Source organism: Furipterus horrens, unplaced genomic scaffold (assembly GCF_987537825.1).
Source record: "Furipterus horrens unplaced genomic scaffold, mFurHor1.1.pri manual_scaffold_12, whole genome shotgun sequence".
Lineage (NCBI taxonomy): Eukaryota > Metazoa > Chordata > Mammalia > Chiroptera > Furipteridae > Furipterus > Furipterus horrens.
In genome coordinates, this window is record NW_028327182.1 from 71,786,243 (window position 1) to 71,807,276 (window position 21,034).

The 21,034-nt window shown below is 38.5% G+C and overlaps 1 protein-coding gene, 1 non-coding gene and 1 pseudogene across 2 annotated transcripts in view; 1 reads left to right on the plus strand and 2 right to left on the minus strand.

The window, feature by feature from the left end:
- CUL4A (cullin 4A) overlaps nucleotides 1-21,034 on the plus strand; it is a 71,250-nt gene that overhangs the window by 29,975 nt on the left and 20,241 nt on the right. Inside the window, exons 8-12 of the mRNA XM_090258096.1 lie at nucleotides 213-295; nucleotides 8,961-9,028; nucleotides 11,156-11,274; nucleotides 14,173-14,365; nucleotides 20,609-20,713. Of these exons, the coding sequence (XP_090114222.1) occupies nucleotides 213-295; nucleotides 8,961-9,028; nucleotides 11,156-11,274; nucleotides 14,173-14,365; nucleotides 20,609-20,713 (568 nt within the window). The remainder of the gene's footprint in view (nucleotides 1-212; nucleotides 296-8,960; nucleotides 9,029-11,155; nucleotides 11,275-14,172; nucleotides 14,366-20,608; nucleotides 20,714-21,034) is intronic.
- On the minus strand, nucleotides 2,105-2,211 carry LOC149996354 (U6 spliceosomal RNA). The gene has a single exon (XR_016507575.1). It is a non-coding gene; the product is annotated as a U6 spliceosomal RNA (small nuclear RNA).
- Nucleotides 5,719-8,125, minus strand: LOC149996355 (chromobox protein homolog 1 pseudogene; annotated as a pseudogene).

Genomic DNA, 21,034 nt, shown 5'->3' on the forward strand with positions numbered 1-21,034 from the left:
TTGAGTTTAAGGACATGTCTCTGTGTCGCACCCTACCCTGCATACCCTTTGCACTTGACTAGCCCTCTGCCTCCACTAACCCATGTTAATATTTGGCTTGAACATATATTCTGCTTTTAAAAAAAAATTTATAAGGAAAACAATATTTTAGCTTCTTGGGTAGAATCAAGAATCTTTTTGTTACTGACATGTTTAAATATTTTGTTTGGAAGGTTCCTGAATATCTTAACCATGTAAGTAAACGATTAGAGGAAGAAGGAGACCGAGTAATCACATATTTAGACCACAGCACACAGTAAGTACTGTTCGTTTATTTAATTTTTGCAATTCAATCATAGGTGAAACCTTTTTCTGGCTGTTTTTTTAAATAAATGGTATCTTTGTAGACTCATTCGGTACTGAGAGTACTTTTGCTCTTAGCACATTTTACTTACATTATTTATGATTTACTCAGCACTTATAAGATAAACTAAGTGCTTTGTCATGAATTATCATCCAAAGGGAGTTTTTCAGGCTGAGCTACTTGGCATCTTTGGGTTTTGAGACAAGGTATTCTATTAATGTTAATAGGATGTAATTAAATATCAGGCAATTTTGATTTTAACCTTTTTGTTAGACATCTAATAGAGCTGTAATTTTTATTTATGGTACTCAGTCTCATTATTTTCTTTCCATCTAATTTGTGTTTCTCTAAACATGAGGATGGATGGGTAGCTAGGAAAAGGAAAAATTTTTGTGAATGTCTGTGTCAGCACTGTTTATTCAGGTGAGGACAGATCTACTTCTATAGATGGGAGATAGAAAAGAACTGGGAGCTAGATAAGATAGAAAAGAACTGGATGTTTTTAAGAGACTAAAGGGATAAAATGTGCAGAATTAATTGACTCACTGATGGGGAAGGATGAAAAAAGGGGACAGGATATGACAATTTGAGAATACAGAAAATAAGAGGGTCATGAGAGAAAAGCCGAAGTCACCCTTAGACATGTTGCATTTGAGATGCTGGTAGGAAATTGTAGATGTACAGAGAAGTGACAATTGAGCTGAAGCCAGGACTGGGTTGCTCAGGGGATGCTTACCTTTAACTCAGGAGTGGAAGAGACCCCAGAGGCTGGAAGCAGGAGGGTCAGAAAAGCCAAGGAAGAAATGATGAATGGTGTCAGGTTGTGCCAGTATGTCAAGTCAAGGAAAAATAAACATTTTTGTTGAGTGTCTTGCTACGTTTTTTTCTATTAATGATATTTTCCATATACCATTCTATTTATATGGATGAAGTTCAAGAACAGGCCAAGCTAGATAGTGTACTGATCATGTTTGTGTGTGTATCATGTAGGAAAGCAAGGGAACTGCAAACACAGGCAATTGGAGGTGAGTCCAGGTATGTGCGAGGTGCTAGAACATTGAACCTGGCGGTCCTTTCTTTATTCTCATATATGATGTTTTTACACTTTTTAATATATATGCTATGGTTTAAATCCCTTCCCCCAACAATTAAAAATACATTTCTTAGAAGTATATGGATATTTATTTAAGCAAAGGAATCATAGGTAAATGTGGTTTGTGTCTGTGCTCAGGTATGGATAGGTGGAAGGATTGTGAGGAGCTCTGGCTGAGGTGACTTCTACTGCATTGGCTGATTCAGAACTCACAGAATAAAAAATAATTTTCTTTTTTCTTTATAAAAACATCTATATAGTTATAAGACAAAAACTGACAGTGTGGTATGACGTTTACATTTAAACAAAGTTTTCACAGAAACCTAACACATGCCTAAAAAATATTTACAATGAGGTTCTAAATGCAGCTCTGGATGATGTCAAGAATTGATGGATCTCATGAGTCAAAACAGCATTTTGGGCACTGTTTAATTCTTATGATTAAAAAATAATTTTTTCCTCGTGTTTTTGAAGTGAACCACTGCCCCGATATGAAAGTTTAATCTTCTCCTGAGACCAGGGCTGTGGAAAGAATTGAAATCATTTTGTTTTGTTTTTTTGTTTGTTTTAAAGAAATATAAAACTATTGACCACTGTTTACAAGTATTTACAATAAAGTAAACAATATACAGTTTACTGCAAAATTATTGTTTATCCTGGCTTCTATTAAAAATATGGACTGCTTCATGAATTTGCATGTCATCCTTGAGCAGGGACCATGCTAATCTTCGCTGTATCATTCCAGTTTTAGTGTATGTGCTGCTGAAGCGAGCACCTCTTTTTTGTTTTTTTAAAGTATATTTTATTATGTTATTATGGTTGTCCCAATTTTTCCCCTTTGCCCCCCTCCACCCAGTAATCCACCTTCCCTCCAGCAATCCACACCCTTAGTTCATGTCCATGAGTCATGCATATAAGTTCTTTGGCTTCTCCATTTCCTACACTGTTCTTAACATCCCCTGGTCTATTTTGAACCTACCAGTTATACTTTTTAATCCCTGCCCCATTTCCCCATTTCTCCCCCTTCCCCCTCCCAGCTGATAACCCTGCAAATGATCCCCATACCTATGATTCTGTTCCTATTCTGGTTTGCTTAGTTGGATTTTGTTTTTATTTTTTAGATTCAGTTGTTGATAGTTGTGAGTTTGTTGTCATTTTAGTGTTCATAGTTTTGATCTTCTTTTTCTTAAGTAAGGCCCTTTGACATTTCATATAATAATGGCTTGGTGAAGGTGAACTCTTTAAGCTTTACCTTGTCTGGGAAACACTTCATCTGCCCTTCCATTCCAAATGATAGCTTTGCTGCTGGATAGAGTAATCTTCATCGTAGGTTGCTTTTCATCACATTGAATACTGCTTGCCAGTCCCTTCTTGCCTGAAAGTGTCTTTTGAGAAGTCAGCTGATAGTCTTATAGAAACCCCTTTGTAGACAACTCTCCGCTGCTCTCTTGCTGCTTTTAGGATTCCCTCTTTATCTTTCACCTTTGGCATCTTAATTACAACGTGTCTTGGTGTGGTCCCCTCTGGGTCCAGCTTGTCTGGGACTCTCCATGCTTCCTGGATTTGTTCGTCTTTTCCTTCACAAAATTTGGGAAGTTTTCCTCCATTATTTTCTCACTTAAGTTTTCAATTTCTTGCTCTTCCTCTTCTCCTTCTGGGACTCCCGTGATTCGGATGTTGGCATGTTTAAAGTGTTCCAGAGGTTCCCAAGCCTCTCCTCATTTTTTTAATTTTTGTTTCCTCATTCTGTACTGGTTGACTGTTGTTTTCTTCCTTATGTTCCAAGTCATTGATGTGAACTCCTGTTTTCTTCCCTTCACCATTGGTTTTGTGTGGATTTTCCTTTGTTTCACTTAGCATAGTCTTCACGTCTTCCCTTATGCATTTGCCATACTTAAGCATATCTGTCAAGCCTGTGAGCATCTTTATCACGAGTGTTTGGAATTCTGCGTCTGTTAGGTTGGCTATCTCCTCATTTGTTAGGTTGGCTTAGTTCTCCCACTGGAACATTGATCCATCCCCCCTTTTTGGCGATACTTCTCTGTCTCATCTTGACAGGCTCCTGTGTTTGTTTGCCTTTGTGTTTTAGGTAGAGCTGTCACTCCTGTTATGTTGTAAGGGGTGGAGCCTTAGGGATTCATCAGTACAGGGCGACCTGTTTCACCACGTTGTGGCACTGTATGTGGGGGAGGGGTCTGAGAGGGAACAATGCCACTTGCCCAGTACGCGCCCCTTTTCCAGGCACTTCTCCCATTTCCGTATGGAACTGGCGCCTCTCTAGCTGCTCCCCTTGCCGTCGTTCCCAGAGTGGGTGGGTCTGTGGATATTCTAGGTCCGTGGGGTCCCTTTAAACAAGTGGACTCTTCTGAGAGACAGGCAGTTTCAGCCTCCACCCCAACCCCCACTGGTTTGCACAGTCAGAAGCAATGAGGCTTGATTTTCCCCAGTGCTGGGACTGTGAGCTGCAAGATCTGGTGAGGAGCTGGGAACATTCCCCAGGTGTCCCTCTGACTTTTTAAATTGTGTGACTGCCCTTTCCGTCGGCCTGCCACCGCCGCTGCGACCACCACACCTCGTCCTCTCCGCCCCTGCTCCACCCCTCATACCTGTCTGTATAAATATTTCTTCTTTATATCTTTGTTTGCTGGACTTCCATGCAGCTTGATTTTCTGGAACTTCCGGTTGTCTCCAGTTTTGAGGTAGTTGTATTCCTTCTTAGTTGTGGAGGGAGACACAGCATGTCTGTCTACGCCTCCATCTTGGCTAAAAGTCTGTATTTTTCTTTACTTAGTGTAACCTTCATTTCTTCCTTTATATTATTCCTATACTCAGTGAGTTCTTCGACCATCCTGAGCACCAGTGGTTTGAACTCTGCATCTGATAAGTTGGCTACCTCCATTTCATTTAGTTCTGTTTCCAGGGTTTTGTTCTGTTCTTTTATTCGAGCCATATTTCTTTGCCTCCTCAATTTGGCAACCTCCTTGTATTTGTTTCTGTGTATCAGGTAGAGCTGCTTTGACTCCTTGTGTTAGTATTGTGGCCTGTCAGAAAGGCACTTGTCTGGGTGACTGTGGCTTCTTTAAATCCTTGGTCGTCGGACTTCTACACAGCTCATTTTTCTTACGATACTGGGTGTTACTTCTTTTGAGATTTAGTTGTAATTTTTGTGATTTTGCAAGGAGGCGAAGCATGTCTACCTACACCTCCATCTTGGCCAGAAGTCCTAAATAATCCAACTCTTGAAGTGATTTGATGAACTGGTGCTCTCAGAGACTGAACCCTGCCACTAATGGTTTTATAGTCCAAAGTTCAAAAAAATTGAGAGGCTCCAAGAGTTTTCTGCCCTATGAGCATGGGCCCTTCTCTTTAACTCTCACACCTCCTATGCAACTCTCCCCCCGCCCCCCGGTACCTCAGCCAGTCCTTGGAAAGACAAGCTAATATTTGTAGCATCATAATTGGAAAAGAAAGGGTCTTGTCAGTTTCAAGAACAGCTCTTAAGAATGATCTGCCCGTGTATATGCTCCAATAAAAGACTTGCCCCTCTTGGGCAGTGTCTGCTCCCAAAATGGCAGCTTTGGTAACTTTTCAGCTGGCTTAGTCCTTTGTTGGAAACAGCATTAAGCTCAGGCAGGGAACACCTTGGCTCATAAGTTTCAAGTGTTCACAGCTTTTAAACAGTCTCACAGCCCTCAATTTGATTTGCAATGCCATTTTTGAAAAAATAAAATATTCTGGACACAGAACCAAATTATTTATTGTTTGTTCTATCCACTGTTTCACCATTTCCCCAACAAGGCCCCAAATTTTAACAAAAACAATCCTACCCATCTCTCTTCCTTCCCACCCCCAAATAATATACCAGTAATAGCCAAAAACTATACTATGCTATGCTGTAAAGATGCAGTTAACACTATTAGGAAGAAGGCTGTGGGTTGTGGAGATGCCTTTTGAAGATACACAGTAACTTTTTGCTCTCCCACACACCCAGTCTGCAAGTTTTATTCTTCATAGAAGGCCCTTTGCTTTTCTCAGCAAAGTGGAGAATGGATTACGTTGAAATACTTATCCTCCTTCCCCTCCACTTGGATGGGTGTGCAAACTATACAGCATGGAATGGCTTTAATGTACTTGGGCTGCTGTAGGACACTAAAACTATATTATAGGCTTTTCAAAGGACATCTTCTCAAGCCATCTCTATGGTGTCAAGAAATACAGAACACCTTCCCTTCCCCACTTGAAGCCCACAGTCAGATGTAACAGGGACTGGTACTCAGGAGAGTTAATTCTTGTCATGTTTTTTGTCATCATCCTCCAAGGGGAAGGAATATCATAGAGAGATACGACAGTCTGGGGGAACTTGACATTGGCTTCCTTGGCTGGGACCAGATCAGCCTCATCAGAATTTTTCCATTTCATCAGCAACATGAATTCTCCACTGGAGTCTGTAGTCCCAGTAATCCGCTCTGCCTCCAAACCTCGGGCAAAGCCTCATGGCTTTTCTGACTCTTCTTTCTTTGGTTTGCTCCCCTCTCCTATATCTTCAGAATCAGAGTCAGCTTTGCACTTGCTTCCTTCTGATATATCTGTCCCATGCTGTTTTCTGTGACTAGAAACTGGGCCGTGAGGTTGGGGCAGTCCACGCTCTCTCTGGTTGCCATGTGTTGTCCTCATCTGAGGACCCCTTTCACTTGAGTAGGCACTCCACCTTGCCCTTTACCACTCGGTGGTCAAAAACTTCTTCCACCACATACTCCTCCTCCTTCTCTTCTAGCACCTCCTCCACTTTCTTCCTGTTTTGTGTTTTTTCCCCATAGTGCCTGTCAGCTTTCTGGTATAAAGGGTGACACTGCTCAAAGCAGTGCCCAAGAGCATGAGAGCAGTCGTGCCATGCTCCTGGGCCATCCCAGGAGGCGGGCCGGAGGACTGCTGCCCAGAAAAGCAATAGGCTGGTGGCCACGATTGATCCCCTCACTAAAGCAGCCGCTCCCCTCTGCCAAACCCAAAAATAATTTTCAAAGAATGAAGAGGGAGACCAAGGAGAAACAGGCCACACAGATCTTAGAGACTGGGCTCTGAGCATCCCTTCCGGGCTCAAAGCTCATACGTCCCACCTGCCTTCATTCAGAGCACAACGGGTGGCAGTACTGATGGAAAGTGTGCTTGAGAGCTGCAGTGTATCTGTGCTGTACTTTGTAACCTACCCCCTTACTGATTCACAGGAAACCTTATGCTAAAGAACACAGCTGGGTCACTCTGCAGGCTCTGCCCTAAGGACCTTTGCCTTTCAACATTGGTCTTCTGAAAGGATCCATAGATGCTGTGGCAGGAATTCTCTTACTGCAAATCAATGAACTGTCACTGTACTTTATAAACTCAGCTTTTAAAAGGAACTCAGATGTGACAGTTAATTTCCCACAACTGCTTCTGAGCTCTATTCACCTCTTAAGTATTTGTTATCTGTTCACAGCCTGTCATAACATCTAGGCTATGGTAGGCACTCCATGAACTGTTGAAATGAAAAACATGATATGTTTTTTACCCTGTAGAACTGAAGCCTAGACCATAAGCTGTCAAGAAGAGATGATTTGCCCTGGCTGGTGTGGCTCACTTCCCGATCAGGACACATGCCTGGATTGCAGGCCAGGTTCCCAGTTGGGGCTGTGTGAGGGGCAACCCATCTATGTTCCTCTTGCACATCAATATTTCTCTCCCTCTCTTTCTCCCTCCCTTCCCCTCTCTCTAAGACTAAAATAAAATCTTTAAAAAAGAAAAGAGGTGATTCTGTGAGCACATGAAAAGGTACTCACTATTGTTAGTCATCCTGGAAATGCAAATCAGAGCCACAATGCAATACCACTTAGCACCCACCAGGATGGCTATAATTAAAAAAAGGCAAGCAGCAGTCAAAAGCATTGGCAAGGATGTAGAGAAATTAGAACCCTCCTGCATTGGTAGTGGGAATGTAAAATAGGTCAGCTCCTGTGGAAAACAATTTTGTTTTCCTGAAAATGTTAAACAGAGTTACCATATGATTCTCCATTATACCAGTTCTACTCCTACATGTATAGAGGAATGAAAACATACATCCATATAAAGCTTGTACACAAATGTCCATGGCAGCATTATTCGTAATAGTCAAAAAGTAGGGACAATCCATTGTCAGCTGATTAATGGATAAACATAAAATGGAATATTATTCAGCAATAAAAATGGAGTGCTGACACATGCTAAGTGAAAGAAGCCAGACGCAGTGGTCATGTTGTACAATGTCATTTATAGGCTAGGTTCGGAATAGGAAAATCTGTAGAAATTACTGTCTGCTTCTGACTCGGAGGCAGGATGGGTAGATGGAGAGAATGGAAGTGCTGATGAGTATGAAGTTTATTTTAGAATGATGAAAGTGTTCCAAAATTAGATCATGGTTATGGTTGTACTACTCTGTATATACTAAAAACCATTGAATTGTACACTTGAAATGGGTGAATTTTATGGCATAAAATTTTTATCTCTATAAAGCTATTAAGACGAAAAGCAGCAGCAGTGACTGGCCCTTCTTTGCTCTCCCTCTGTGACATTTTCCTCTCTGCCCTCCACCTCCCCTCACCTGGGTCACTGTTCCTTGTCCTGGAAGCAGACTGGAAAAGGTGCTGATGACTGATTGAACTGAACTCAGCTTTACCACTCATTGGCCATATGACCTGAGCAGGTCACACCATCTCTAAATTCTTGTTTTCTTATCTCTGGGATGGAGACCAGATTGTCTGCTATGCCTTTCTGTAGGATTGCTGTGAGGTTTAATTACAATTGTACACTGAAAAGTTCCTTAGAGAATGAAGGCTTGTGAAGATGGCCAAAATTAATAATCCTCAGCATGAAGCAGATACTCTGATTTTAAAAAAAAATAACTGTGAGTAATGTCTCTATGATTATGGCAGTCACACTTGCTGAATTTCCCAGTTTTCAAATGTTCTGGTGTTTGTGACATGCAACTCGGACTTCATGAAGGCGCTTCTGTAAGATGGATTTTGGTAAATGACAATGATAGAAAGCAGACAGAAGTGAGGATAGAGAGGCTTAGCTGTGACAGTGAAAGATAGTTTTATGGGACCTGGAGAAGTGATTGGGGTGGAAGAAGAGGGCAGAAATGCAGTAGCAATCCAAGGAGTAATATGCATAATGGAAGGCAAAACTTAAATTAAAAAAATGACTACAGTGTGAATGCCAATTGCCATGCATATGTGGGAGCCCACTTTTATTGTAAGGGAGGGCACACTTGCCTGTCTGCTGGTGTCACTTTTTCCCTGCATCCATCAGTAAATTGTTTTTAGCAATACTTCAGGGTCTGTATTAACAGCAGTGGTGACTGTCCATGTGTGAGGGAGATGCTTGTTCTGTAACCCCTTGGTTTCTGATTGGCTCCATAGAGCATCTCTGTAAACAGTAAACTCCTCATCTTTTACAGTTAACCAAAATCTCTCCTTTCATCTTAGTTTTGACATGTTCTCTTTTTGCCTTCTATAGGAAACCACTAATTGCTTGTGTGGAGAAACAGCTATTAGGAGAACATTTAACAGCAATTCTACAGAAAGGTAGATTTTCCTAACTCTTGTGTCAATTAAACTGAATGATAGTCTTTAATTCATTAAGAAAGTAAGTGAAACATTGTAAATAACAGTGTAAGGATATTTGTTATTTGTTATAAGACAATCTCTAAAATCATTAAAAATAATGAACATATTAGCCTTTGAGAAAATTAGTTAAGAAAACTGGTGAAAGGCATGTGGTAGAACAACTACATACAGTTTAGGGTGAAGTCAGATTAAGTACTATCCAAGTTAAAACGTTCCATGAGACCCTCTAGACAACAGATAGCTTGTAGCGGGGTCCTTACACAATACTCATCATCCTTCATTATGTCATTGTTCATGTACACTGACATACGGGTGACACTCAGAATGCTTCTGCAGATGGAGGAGTACTTCACTGCTTCCTCCTTGTGCCCTTTGAGCAGCTAAATGTTAGATGAGCGGCCGGGTATGTGGTCTGCTTAAACCAGAGTACTGTACACTTTTCTACCCTGATTACCCTGGGAAAACAGGCAGAAAGTAAAACACATTATATTGCTAATTTTACATTCCTCTTGTGATCCTAAAGCTTTGTTAAAGAGTAATTTGTATGTTGGTGCTTTGCAGCAACAGTGAGACTATTTATAACACTCTCGTACCTAATGTTACTTTTTAGAACTCTTAAGTACTTAATGTTACCATTTGAAAGTCATTTTGGAACTACAGGATCTGTTTCAAGGTATTGAAAACTTTATAAAGTTTAACCTTGGGACGCCCCTAAATAGCACCCAAATATATTCCAATTTGGATCCTACTTCCCCAGACAGTTAAAAGTGGAACTTAGAAGTGCAACCACAATAATGCCAACAGGGGAGAAAAGTGCATTATTGAGCATCCACTGTATTTCATGTAAATATTTCTAGTTCTTGAACAGCCTGTTGAAATCCTTACCCCCATTTTACAAGTAAGAAAACTTGAGGCTAACAACAGCTTGACATTGGTGCCTCAAGTCACATTTTCTCCATTGAGAACCAGGGGGCAGGTCTGGATGTCTTTCTACTTATAAATCACTGAAACCTATAAAGCTGCTATATCTGCATATGAATGAGGTCTTAACTTATGGTCCACTTAAAACAAATGCATTCAGAATTCATACTAGGTGTTTTTTTTATGAGTCATTTTATAAGAGAAAAGGACTTCACGTAAATAGAACTTTGTATAAATTGTCAAGAAAATGGTGACATATATATGCAGGAGCTTAATCTAAATTTTATTAGAATTATTTTTAAAATAGCTGTAATTTTTGAATTCTTAAAACATTATTTAGAGATTCGGTAAGATAAATTATAAAATAATTTGTATCAGTAGATGAAAATATAATTTAGAGAAATAACAAACATTGGAGCCCTTATTAAGGATCTGTAATTACAGCCCACAGTGCATTGTGCACTTCTTTAAACCACCTTAAGTGTGTAGAAGTGCCCATTTACAGAAGAATCTGAGACTTTGTGAAGTAACATGACTAGCTCACAGCTTCTCTAATTTAGCTGCCTTTCCATTCTTACCATGTAGCGGATATTTAGAAAATCTTCTGTGAAAGTTATTTTGATGGTGGTATGGTTTTAGAAAATCTTTGTAAATTTTAAATACATAAAATGGGAAAAACTTTTAAAATGCTGTGTTAAGTACTGCAAAATATCTAATATACAATAAATGTTTTTCTCTCACAGTTTATTATATCTGTGGATAAAATTAATCATCTAAAAGATTAGATTTGATAGCTTATCCTTTGGCAAATATACTTTTGGACTACTGAACTAAATCAGAAAGCACTCAGAATCATGAACTTCCTAGGTCAGAGAGTTAGTGTGAGCATTTTTCAGATCATTGCTACTTTAGTGAATTAAAAGTGCTTTGGTGATGTGAAGAAATAAAGTATACATCTCCCAGCATGGTCAGAAAGATGAGATCACCTAATAGGATCTATATCAGATACTGCACTAGACCAACTTGCCTGTTAGATATAAGCAATAGTCCCTAAATTTCTATATTATATATTAACTCTTCTGTGGTGCACGCTATATTCTAGTTTAGCTGTTACTCAGGTTGACTTAATGATGTCATATGCTAACATTTACTGTGTTATCTCAGGACTCGATCACTTACTTGATGAGAACAGAGTGCCTGACCTCACTCAGATGTACCAGCTGTTTAGCCGAGTGAAGGGCGGGCAGCAGATCCTGCTGCAGCACTGGAGCGAGTACATCAAGGTGTGTGGGGTTGGTCTTGACAGTGATACCAACTGTGTTTTGTGGAAGGGGTGGGTGGCCCATCTTGAGGATACTGCAGTACCTGGCAGGGTGAACTGACTGTTTGGAGGTACATTGGTTTTTTCGTTGCAGATGATCAGGTAGATAGTAGTCTTCCAGTTCCTTCCAGATCACTCCGCAAACTTTTTTTTAAGATAACACCAATAGTGATGAACACCATCCAGGTATAAACATGATTTAAAAGGCTATTGGCTCTTTGTCATCAGCATAAGCACATAAGTTTAATTCTATAGTCATGTTTTCAAAAAGTAGTCATTTTTTATGAATCTGCTTTTTAAACATGATCCATGCCTCCTTTGCACAGTGAGAACTATAAACACACTTTGTATATCAAGTTGGTGTATATGCTACTTTATTTCCTAACAGTCTAGGATTTATTACTTAAACATATACTTTCATGTTTCTGTAGCACATGTGTGTGTACTATATGGTTATAAAAAAAGACAACAGAAGGGATCTTTGTGGTGTCTTGACCATGGCAATGGTTACACAAACCTGCACAGGTGATAAAGTCCAAAGAACTTAATCCATAGACAAATAACTTATAGTTTAAACTGGATAAGTTGGGAAGATTGTATCAGTACAAATATCTTGGTTGTGATGCCACTCTATAGTTTGCCAATGTTACCATCAGGAGAAAACAGGCGGTTAACAAGGAATCTCTTTCCTGTTTTTACAGCATGTGAATCTCATTATCACAAGAAAAAAAAATTAAATAAAAAAGATAAAGTTGCCCTGGCTGGTGTGGCTCAGTGGGTTGAGCCCTGGCCTGCAAACCAAAAGGGTACTTGTGAATTCGCAGTCAGGGCACATGGCTACGTTGAGAGCCAGGTCCCAGGTGGCAGGCCAGGTTCTGGGTTGGGGGCATGCGGGAGGCAACTGATGGATGTTTCTCTCGCATATCAATGTTTCTCTCCCTCTCTCCCTCCTTTTCCCTTTCTCTAAAAAATAAATAAAATCTTTAAAAAAAAAATGTTTTTTTAAGGGATAAAGCTTTCATGCTGCTTTCTGGAATATTGGGCCTGAAGTTGTGTATCAGTCTGCATGTTAAAAGCTTGTACATACACACACACACAACACCACCCCAAGATTCTATACAGCGATACTGAGCTAAAAGTCATGACTGACAAGCTGGATCAGCAATAGAGCTTTCTGTTAAGGAAAGGCCAGTGGAATTTAGGTTCTTGCCAATACGTAGTCCTGAGGGAACAGCAACAGATGCTGAGCACAGAAAGTTCGCCTTTGCAATTTTTGGTTTGGGTAGTAAAAGTCAGTGATGTGACAGTAGTTCCTGAGTGTTCATTAATGAATGGTAAGGAGTTAACATTGTGACAAAATGGGAAATTACATTCAGCACAGTGTATCATTATCAAAATAAAGCTGATCATTGCAATGTGTGTACATTATTTTTAAATGCAGTCAGTACAAAGGGTAGAGTGAAAAGTAAATCCCTCCTACCCCTGGCAATCATAGTTAGTGTCCCTCTCTGGAAGGCATTTATGCTAATTTATTTGTACCTTTTCACCAATAATCTGCCTCCATGTGCATGTGTAAACGTATATACTTAAGACCAGTTTTTCAAAAACAACACGTTACATCGATTAACTGTATTTAACACCTCTTCAGCTGGTAGTTTATACCCTCAAACAGCTAATATTGTTGTCACACACAGACTTGAGTAATGTTTAATGTAGCATTTTTTAATTAGAAGTACAGGCTAAACTCTCTGGCCAGTGTGGCTTCATTGTTTGGAGCATTGTCCCATACACCAAAAGGCTGAAGGTTCAATTCCTGGTCAGGGCATATACCTAGGTTGTGGGTTCAGTCCCCAGTCAGGCACATGTAGGAGGCAACCAATCAATATTTCTCTCTCTCTCTCTCTCTCTCTCTCTCTCTCTCTCTCTCTCTCTATATATATATATATATATCCTTTCCCTCTCCCTCCCCCTCTCTATCCCCCTCTGCCCCCACCTCAGCCACCTCTATCCCTCCTTCCCTGCCTCCCTCCTTCCCTGCCTCCCTCCCTTCCTCTCTCTAAAATCAGTTTTAAAAAATAGAGGGTAAAAACCATGCTATTTATAGTTAGAACTGAAGGAGAAAGAAAACTATAGTCAAAAAGTCCAAATAGGTGTATTGGGTTAACAGAAATTAATACCTGTTTGAGGAATTTTATGTAAAGGTTCTTCAAAAAGCAACAGAAAATTTCCAGTAATTTTTAAATTCTTTCAGAAACATTGTTTACAGAAGTCCCCCTCCTATCCGCAGTTTTACTTGCTGCAGTTTATTACCCACAGTCAACTGCATTCCAAAAACGTTAAATGGTAAATTTCAGAAATAAGCAATTCATAAATTTTAAATTGGGAGCCATTCTGGGTAGCATGGTGAAATTTCAAGCTGTCCCACTTGGGATATGAATCATCCCTTTGTCCAGCATATCCACACTTTATATACTACCTGCCCATTGGTCACTTGGTGGCCTGTCATGGTATCACAGTGCTTATGTTTAGATAACCCTTATTTACTTAATAATGGGCCAAACTGTGAGAGTAGTGATGCTGGCAGTCAGATAATGCCAAAGAGAAGCCTTAAGTTGTATGTATTTATAGGAAAAAACATAGTATGTATATAAAGAGTTCAGTACTCTGCACGGTTTCAGGCATCCACTTGGGATCTTGGAATACGTTCCCCAAGGATAAGGGGGGACTACAGCATTCACTTAATTTTTAGAATACAGACTGAATTTAGGAAATTTCTACATTATCATGATTGTTTGATAGCAGGAGAAAATACGTGGTATCATAAACCTATTGATGACTTGGTATGTGTTTGTTTTTGTAGACTTTTGGAACAACAATTGTTATCAATCCTGAAAAAGATAAAGATATGGTGCAGGACCTGCTGGATTTTAAAGACAGAGTGGACCATGTGATAGAAGTATGCTTTCAGAGGAATGAGAAGTTCATCAACTTGATGAAGGAATCCTTTGAAACGTTTATTAACAAGAGGCCAAATAAGCCCGCAGAACTTATCGGTAGAAAAACATATTTCTATACTTTTTTTTAATATGGGAAAGGAAGGCATAACTGATGCACGTTTTTTCTCAAAATATTCAAGCTTCTCATTTGGAGGGAAGGGAGGATTTGTATCACACCTTATTAGGGGACACATGTTCAAAAAACCATATACATGTCTGCATATATATATATATATTTTTTTTTTCCCCCTTTTTATTGAATTTATTGAGGTGGCACTGGTTAGCAAAATTATACAGGTTTGAGGTACAAATGCCATAATACATCATCAGTATACTGTATTAATATGTTCACCACCCCAAGCCAAGTCTCTGTCCATCATCATTTATCCCCTCTATACCTTCCACCACCTCTCCTCCTGGTCCCTGGCAATCACCACACTGTTGTCCATGTTCATAAGTCTTTTTCCTTTTTTGTTCAATCCTTCCACCCATATATATTTTATATATACATATGTGTGTGTGTACACATACATACTGCCCTGGCTGGTTTAGCTCAGTGGATTGAGCGTCGGCCTGCGAGCTAAGTGTCGCTGGTTCGATCTTCCAGTCAGGGTACATCAGAGAAGGAAAACTCTGACTCCAAAAAACCTCCGCTGCCTTGCGGCATACCTCTTCAGGGGAAAGGCTAAGGGAGTAAACCCCGACAGAAAATCCGGAGCCGGAGTCCCTAAGGCGGTTTGACGTTGTAGTCAACACCGGCAACTCCTGCGGCGCACCTGAACCCAAGCTGTATTGACTCCGTCTTTCCCTTGGATCCTTCAGCTGCGAAGAGAGGGGGGGTATGCTGCATGGGCAACAGCAGACCCTCCATATTACCCTGCCCAGGCTCTGTAGCTTCAGCGTCATTGCAAGATGTCGATTCAACACGGGAGGAGACAGATACTACCATGTCACTCCCGAGTCGGACTGCACAGCCATTCTCGGCGGTGCAGATAGACTCTTAAGAAGCTACACCATCGTCTCTCGAGACGGACGGCTGCCGACGACGACACATACATAGTATTCCCATAGGGAGAATATAGTACTAATTTCTGTAAAAAATGAGGTTTAAGTTCACAAAAGAAAAAAGGGACAATAAAGACTTAGTCTAGTGTGCGTTTCCTGTTCTGGCAGCCCCAGAGCTATACTTCATGTAAAGATGAACCTTGATCCTCTTGCTTACTTGTAAGTAATTTCTGCTCAGAAATTAAATAGAGAAGGTTTCTTGTTTATGGTGCCTGTGTGTTATGACAATAACTTTGTCAATCTCCAGATAATATTTAACATGAAATACTATTTAGTCACTATCTTTGTATTCTCTAACCAGTATTAAGATAAAATCGGATGGGATCTCAAAAGAGCATATTTTAAGGTGAAACTTTATATTTTTTGTTTTTTAATATAAATGCACACTCTGTATATAGAGTCCTCCCTTATCAGACATATGATTGGCAAACACTTTCCCAGTTTATAGCTTGTGTTTTGATTCCTCTAAAGTGTGTTTAAAAAGTAAATTTTTTAGTTTAGTCAATTTTATGTATTTTTTTATACTTTGTGCTCTTTCCTGTTTTATTTAAGAAATCTTTAACTTTTATAGTTTTAGTTCTTACAGTTAGGTCTTTGATCCATTTTGAGTTAATTTTAGAATATAGTATGAGGTGGCAAGCAGTTCAGCTTCATTCTTTGCCATGTGGATATCCAGTTGACCCAGCACCATTTGTTGAAAAATATTCTTTCCCAGTTGAATTGTCTTGACACTTCTTTTGAAAATCAGCATGGCTCATTTCTGAACTCTATTCTGTTCTATTGACCTATATCTATTTTTATGCCAGTACCAGAATGTCTTCATTGCTATAACTTTATAGTAAATTTTCTGTATAAGTTTCAGGTGTACAACATTATAATTCAACATCTGTATGCACTACAAAGCGATCACCCCGTAAAGTCTAATAACCTTCATCACCATGCAATTGACCCCCTTCACCGGTTAACATTATATGCTCAAGGTCCATCCATGTTGCCATAAGTGGCAAGGTTTCATTCTTTTGTATGGCTGAGTTGTAGTCTGTTGTATATATTGGGTTGGCCAAAAAGTTCATTTAGTTTTTTCCATATGATAGCTGTAGTAGCACTTAGTTGTCTTTAAGTTCATTTGAAACAATTTTGTTAGATTGTATAGTGATAGCTGTCATATCAGTGTGCATTTAAAAATAACAAAAATTGGTTAATTTTTGTGCAGCCATTTTAATATTGAAGACGATAGAAGATACACATTTTCGGCATATTACACTTTATTATTTCAAGAAAGGTTAAGGCACAACTGAAACCCAAAGAAAGATTTGTGCAGTGTATGGAGAAGATGCTGTGACTGATCGAACGTATCAAAAGTGATTTGTGAGTTTTCTTGGTACTGTTGACTTTTTGGCCAAATAATTCTTTGCTGTGGGGCAGTTTTATGCATTGGAAGATGTGTAACAGCACCCCTGGTCTCTACCAACTAGAAGCCAATAGCGGAAGACAGCCAACATACTCAAAATATCCAAATCAATAAAGTTACTGGTGAAAATGAAAAACGTGTCTTTTATTTTATGGAAAAAATTAAACTGACTGCTTGGCCAGCCCGATATTTACCACATCTTCTTTTTCTACTTTTCTACTCATCCATCATTGAACACTTAGGTTGATTCTATATCTCGATTATAGTAAATAATACTATAGTTAACATAGGGGTGCATGTGTCTTTTCAAATTAGTGTTTTTGTGTTTTTTGGGTAAATACCCAGAAGTAGAATAGCTGGATCATATAGTAGTTCTATTCTTAATTTTTTGAGGAATCTCCATACTCTTTTCCATAGTGTTGTACCAGTGAATAGTCCCACCAACAATGTATGTGCATTCCCTTTTCTCCGTATATTCTCCTACACTTATTATTTCTTGTCTTTTTGATAATAGCTATACTAACAGATGTGAGGTGATATCTGATTGTGGTTTTGATTTGCATTTGCCTAATATATTAGGGAAATTATTATAATTAATGATGTTAAACATCTTTTTATGTGTTGGCCATTTTTGTGTCTTCTTTTGAAAAATATCTATTCAGATCCTCTGCCCAATGTTTTTGTTGTTCAGTTATATGAGTTCTTTATCTATTTTAGATATTAACACCTTTTCAGCTGAATGATTTTTAAATATTTTCTCCCCTTCAGTAGGTTGCCTTTTCATTTTGATGAGTTTCCTTCACTGTGCAGAAGCTTTTTTGTTTGATGTTGTCCTATTTATTTACTTATTTTATTTTTTTTGAAAAAATTTTAAAAGTCTTATTTATTTTATGTATTTAATTATTTATTTATTTATTTTTAGAGGGGAAAGGAGAAAGAGAGGGAGAAATATCACTGTGTGGTTGCCTCTCTCTCACGCCCCCGACTGGGGACCTTTGGGGACCTGATGTGCAACCTAGTCATGTGCCCTGACTGGGAATCGAACCAGTGACACTTGGTTCGCAGGCCGACACTCAATCCACTGAGCCACAGCAGCCAGGGGTCTATTTATTTATTTTTGCTTTTGTTTTCCTCGCCTTTGGAATCAGATCCAAAAGAAAAAAAAAAAACTAAGCTTTTCTTCTGTGTTTTATGCTAAGAATTTTATGGTTTGGGACCTTATATTTAAGTCTTTAATCCAGTTTTAGTTAATCTGTGTATGGTGTAAGATAGTCATCTAATTTCATTCCTCCATATGTGGCTGTCCAGTTTTCCCAGCACCATTTATTGAAAATTCTGTTCTTTCTCCAATATTGTATATTTACAGCTCCTTTGTCTTAACTTGTCTGTATATGTTTGGGTTTATTTCTGGGCTCTCAGTTCTGTTCCACTGATTGTCCTATGTATGTTTTTTCCAGTACCATATTGTTTTGATTACTATAACTTTATAGTATAGTTTGAAATCAGGGACCATGATACCTCCAGCTTTGTTGTTCTTTTTCCAGATTGCTTTGGCTATTTGGGGTCTTTTATGGTTCCATACAAATTTTAGGATTATTCTAATTCTGTGAATATTCTATTGGAATTTTGATAGGGATTGCACTGAACCTATAGATTGCTTTGGATAGTATTGACATTTTAAAAGTATTAATTCTTCCAATCAATAAGCACGAAATATCTTTCCATTATTTGTGTCTTCCTCGGTTTCTTTCATCAGCATCTGGTAGTTTTCAGTGTACAGATCTTTCACTGCCTTGTTAAATGTATTCCTACATTTTGTATTCTTTTATTTTTTTGAAGATTTTATTTATTTATTTTTAGAAAGAGAGGGAGAGAAGCATCGATTGGTTGCCTATTGCATGTGCCTCAACTGGATGCCAGGCCCAAACCCAGGCATGTGCCTTGATCTGGAATTGAACCAGTGACCTTTCACTTTGCAGGACAGTGCTCAACCAACTAGCCATGCCAGTTGGAGCATGTATTCTTTTTAATATAATTGTAAAAGGGGTTGTTTTCTTAACATCTCTTTCTGATAGTTCGTTACTAGTGTATAGCCACAGATTTCTATGTATTAATTTTGTATACTGTGACTTTACTGGATTCTGTTTATTCTAACAAATTTTCAGTGAAATGTTTAGGGTTTTTATAGGATATCATATCTGCAAATAGTGATGAAACACTGTGCATCATTTGAGTGCCTTTTATTTCTTTTTCTTGCCTAATTGCTAAGACCAAGACTCCAATACTATGTTGTATAAAAGTGGCTAGAGTGGACATCCTTATGTTGTTCCTGATCTTTGAGGAAAAGTTTATAGCTTTTCATTATTGAGCATAGTGTTAGATGGGTTTATGTTGAGGTAGGCCCCTCTGTGTCCACTTTGTTGAGAATTTTTATCATAAACAGATGTAATTTTTACCAGATGTTTTTTCTGCATCTACTGAAACAATCATATAATTTTTGTCCTCATTATGTTAATATGCTGTATCACATTGATTGATGTGCAGAACCATCTTTTCTTTCATACCGGAATAAATCACACTTGGTCATGGTCTATGATCCTTTTTATGTATTGTTGAATTCGGTTTGTTAATATTTTGTTGAGGATTTTTACATACGTTCATCAAGGATATTGGGCTTTTACTGTCTTTGTTTGTAGCGTCCTTATCTGGTTTTGGTGTCAAGGTAATGCTGGTCTTGTAAAATATGATTGGAATCATTCTTTCCTCTTCAGTATTTTGGAAGAGTTTGAGAAAGACAGGATTTGTTTTGTTTTGTTTTGTTTTGTTTTAATGTTTGGAAGAATTCACCAGTGAAGCCATCTGGTCCTGGACTTTTATTTTGGGGGAGGTTTTTGATTACCGATTCAGTCTCCTTAGTAGTAAAAGGTCTATTTAGATTTTATATTCCTAAGATGAAGCAGTTTTTAAATTAACCATGTTATAGAATTATTTCATGATAACATCAAAATATATTTCAGAAAATAAAATATGTATATATATTTCAGGATTCATAGAATTTCACTAGTCAGTAAAGGTTGCTTTTTTAAAAATACAGGTGGCAAGAGCAAAGAAAGGTGTATATATAGTGATACAAAATTGGGCTTGTGTTGATTATTGTTGAAGGTGTATGATGGGAACAAGGAGTTCATCATACAATTGTCTACTTTTGTATATGTTCAGAATATTTTATAATAAAAATTATGAAGAGAAAATACTAGCAAAAGCAACAATAGAGGAAATACACATGGCAATTTAAGTTGGCCTTGTACCACTTTATGGATTGTTGTTTTTCTGGACATGAATATTTAACTCTTGGGAGTTTGGCCTTCTTAGAAGTCTTGGGTTCTCCCTTCCTTAAGCCTGGTTATGACTGATTTGTATTAAACAGTAAGTCAGAGTAGAATCGCTCTAATCCCTGCATTCAGGGATAAGACGTTGTCACCATGAATATAATCACATGAAGCCCTGAGAAAAATTCTTTGAGTCTTATCCAGACTTTTTATACCACATCTTGAAGATGGGACATTCCAGTTCCTGAGGCAATAATGTGTCATGAAACCAAAGCATGTAATTAAAGTATTTATTCTCACATGACTTGAAAGGGCATATCTTAGACAATAAGAGTTTTGCTTTTTTGTCATATAATAATGTCATTTTGGGAAGGCTCCAGAGTGCTATTGTCCAATTTTTGCTTGTAGAAATTAAACATGTTCTTTTTTCTATTTAGAAATTATATTATTAACAAATGCTTATTTTTCAAATAATTTAAATTCTTGATTTCACAGCGAAGCATGTTGATTCAAAATTGAGAGCAGGTAATAAAGAAGCAACAGATGAAGAACTGGAGAGGATCCTTGACAAAATCATGATAATATTCAGGTTTATTCATGGTGAGAAATACTCTTTTATTTTTATTAACATTGGGCAGAAAGAAATGCTACATAATCAAAATATAGATGTATTTGGGCCCTCTCTTTTCTTGAGAAAAACTGACTGAGACATTTCCACTTTTTAAATTTATTTTATTTTTATTTTTATATTTTTAGAGAGGGGGGAAGACAGGGAGAAAGAGAGGGAGAGAAACATCGATTTGCAAGGGATACATCGATTGTTTGCCTGTCACACACCCCCAACCAGGGACCTGGCCTGTAATTCAGGCATGTGCCCTGACTGGGAATCAAACCAGTGACCTTTCAGTTCGCAGGTCGGCA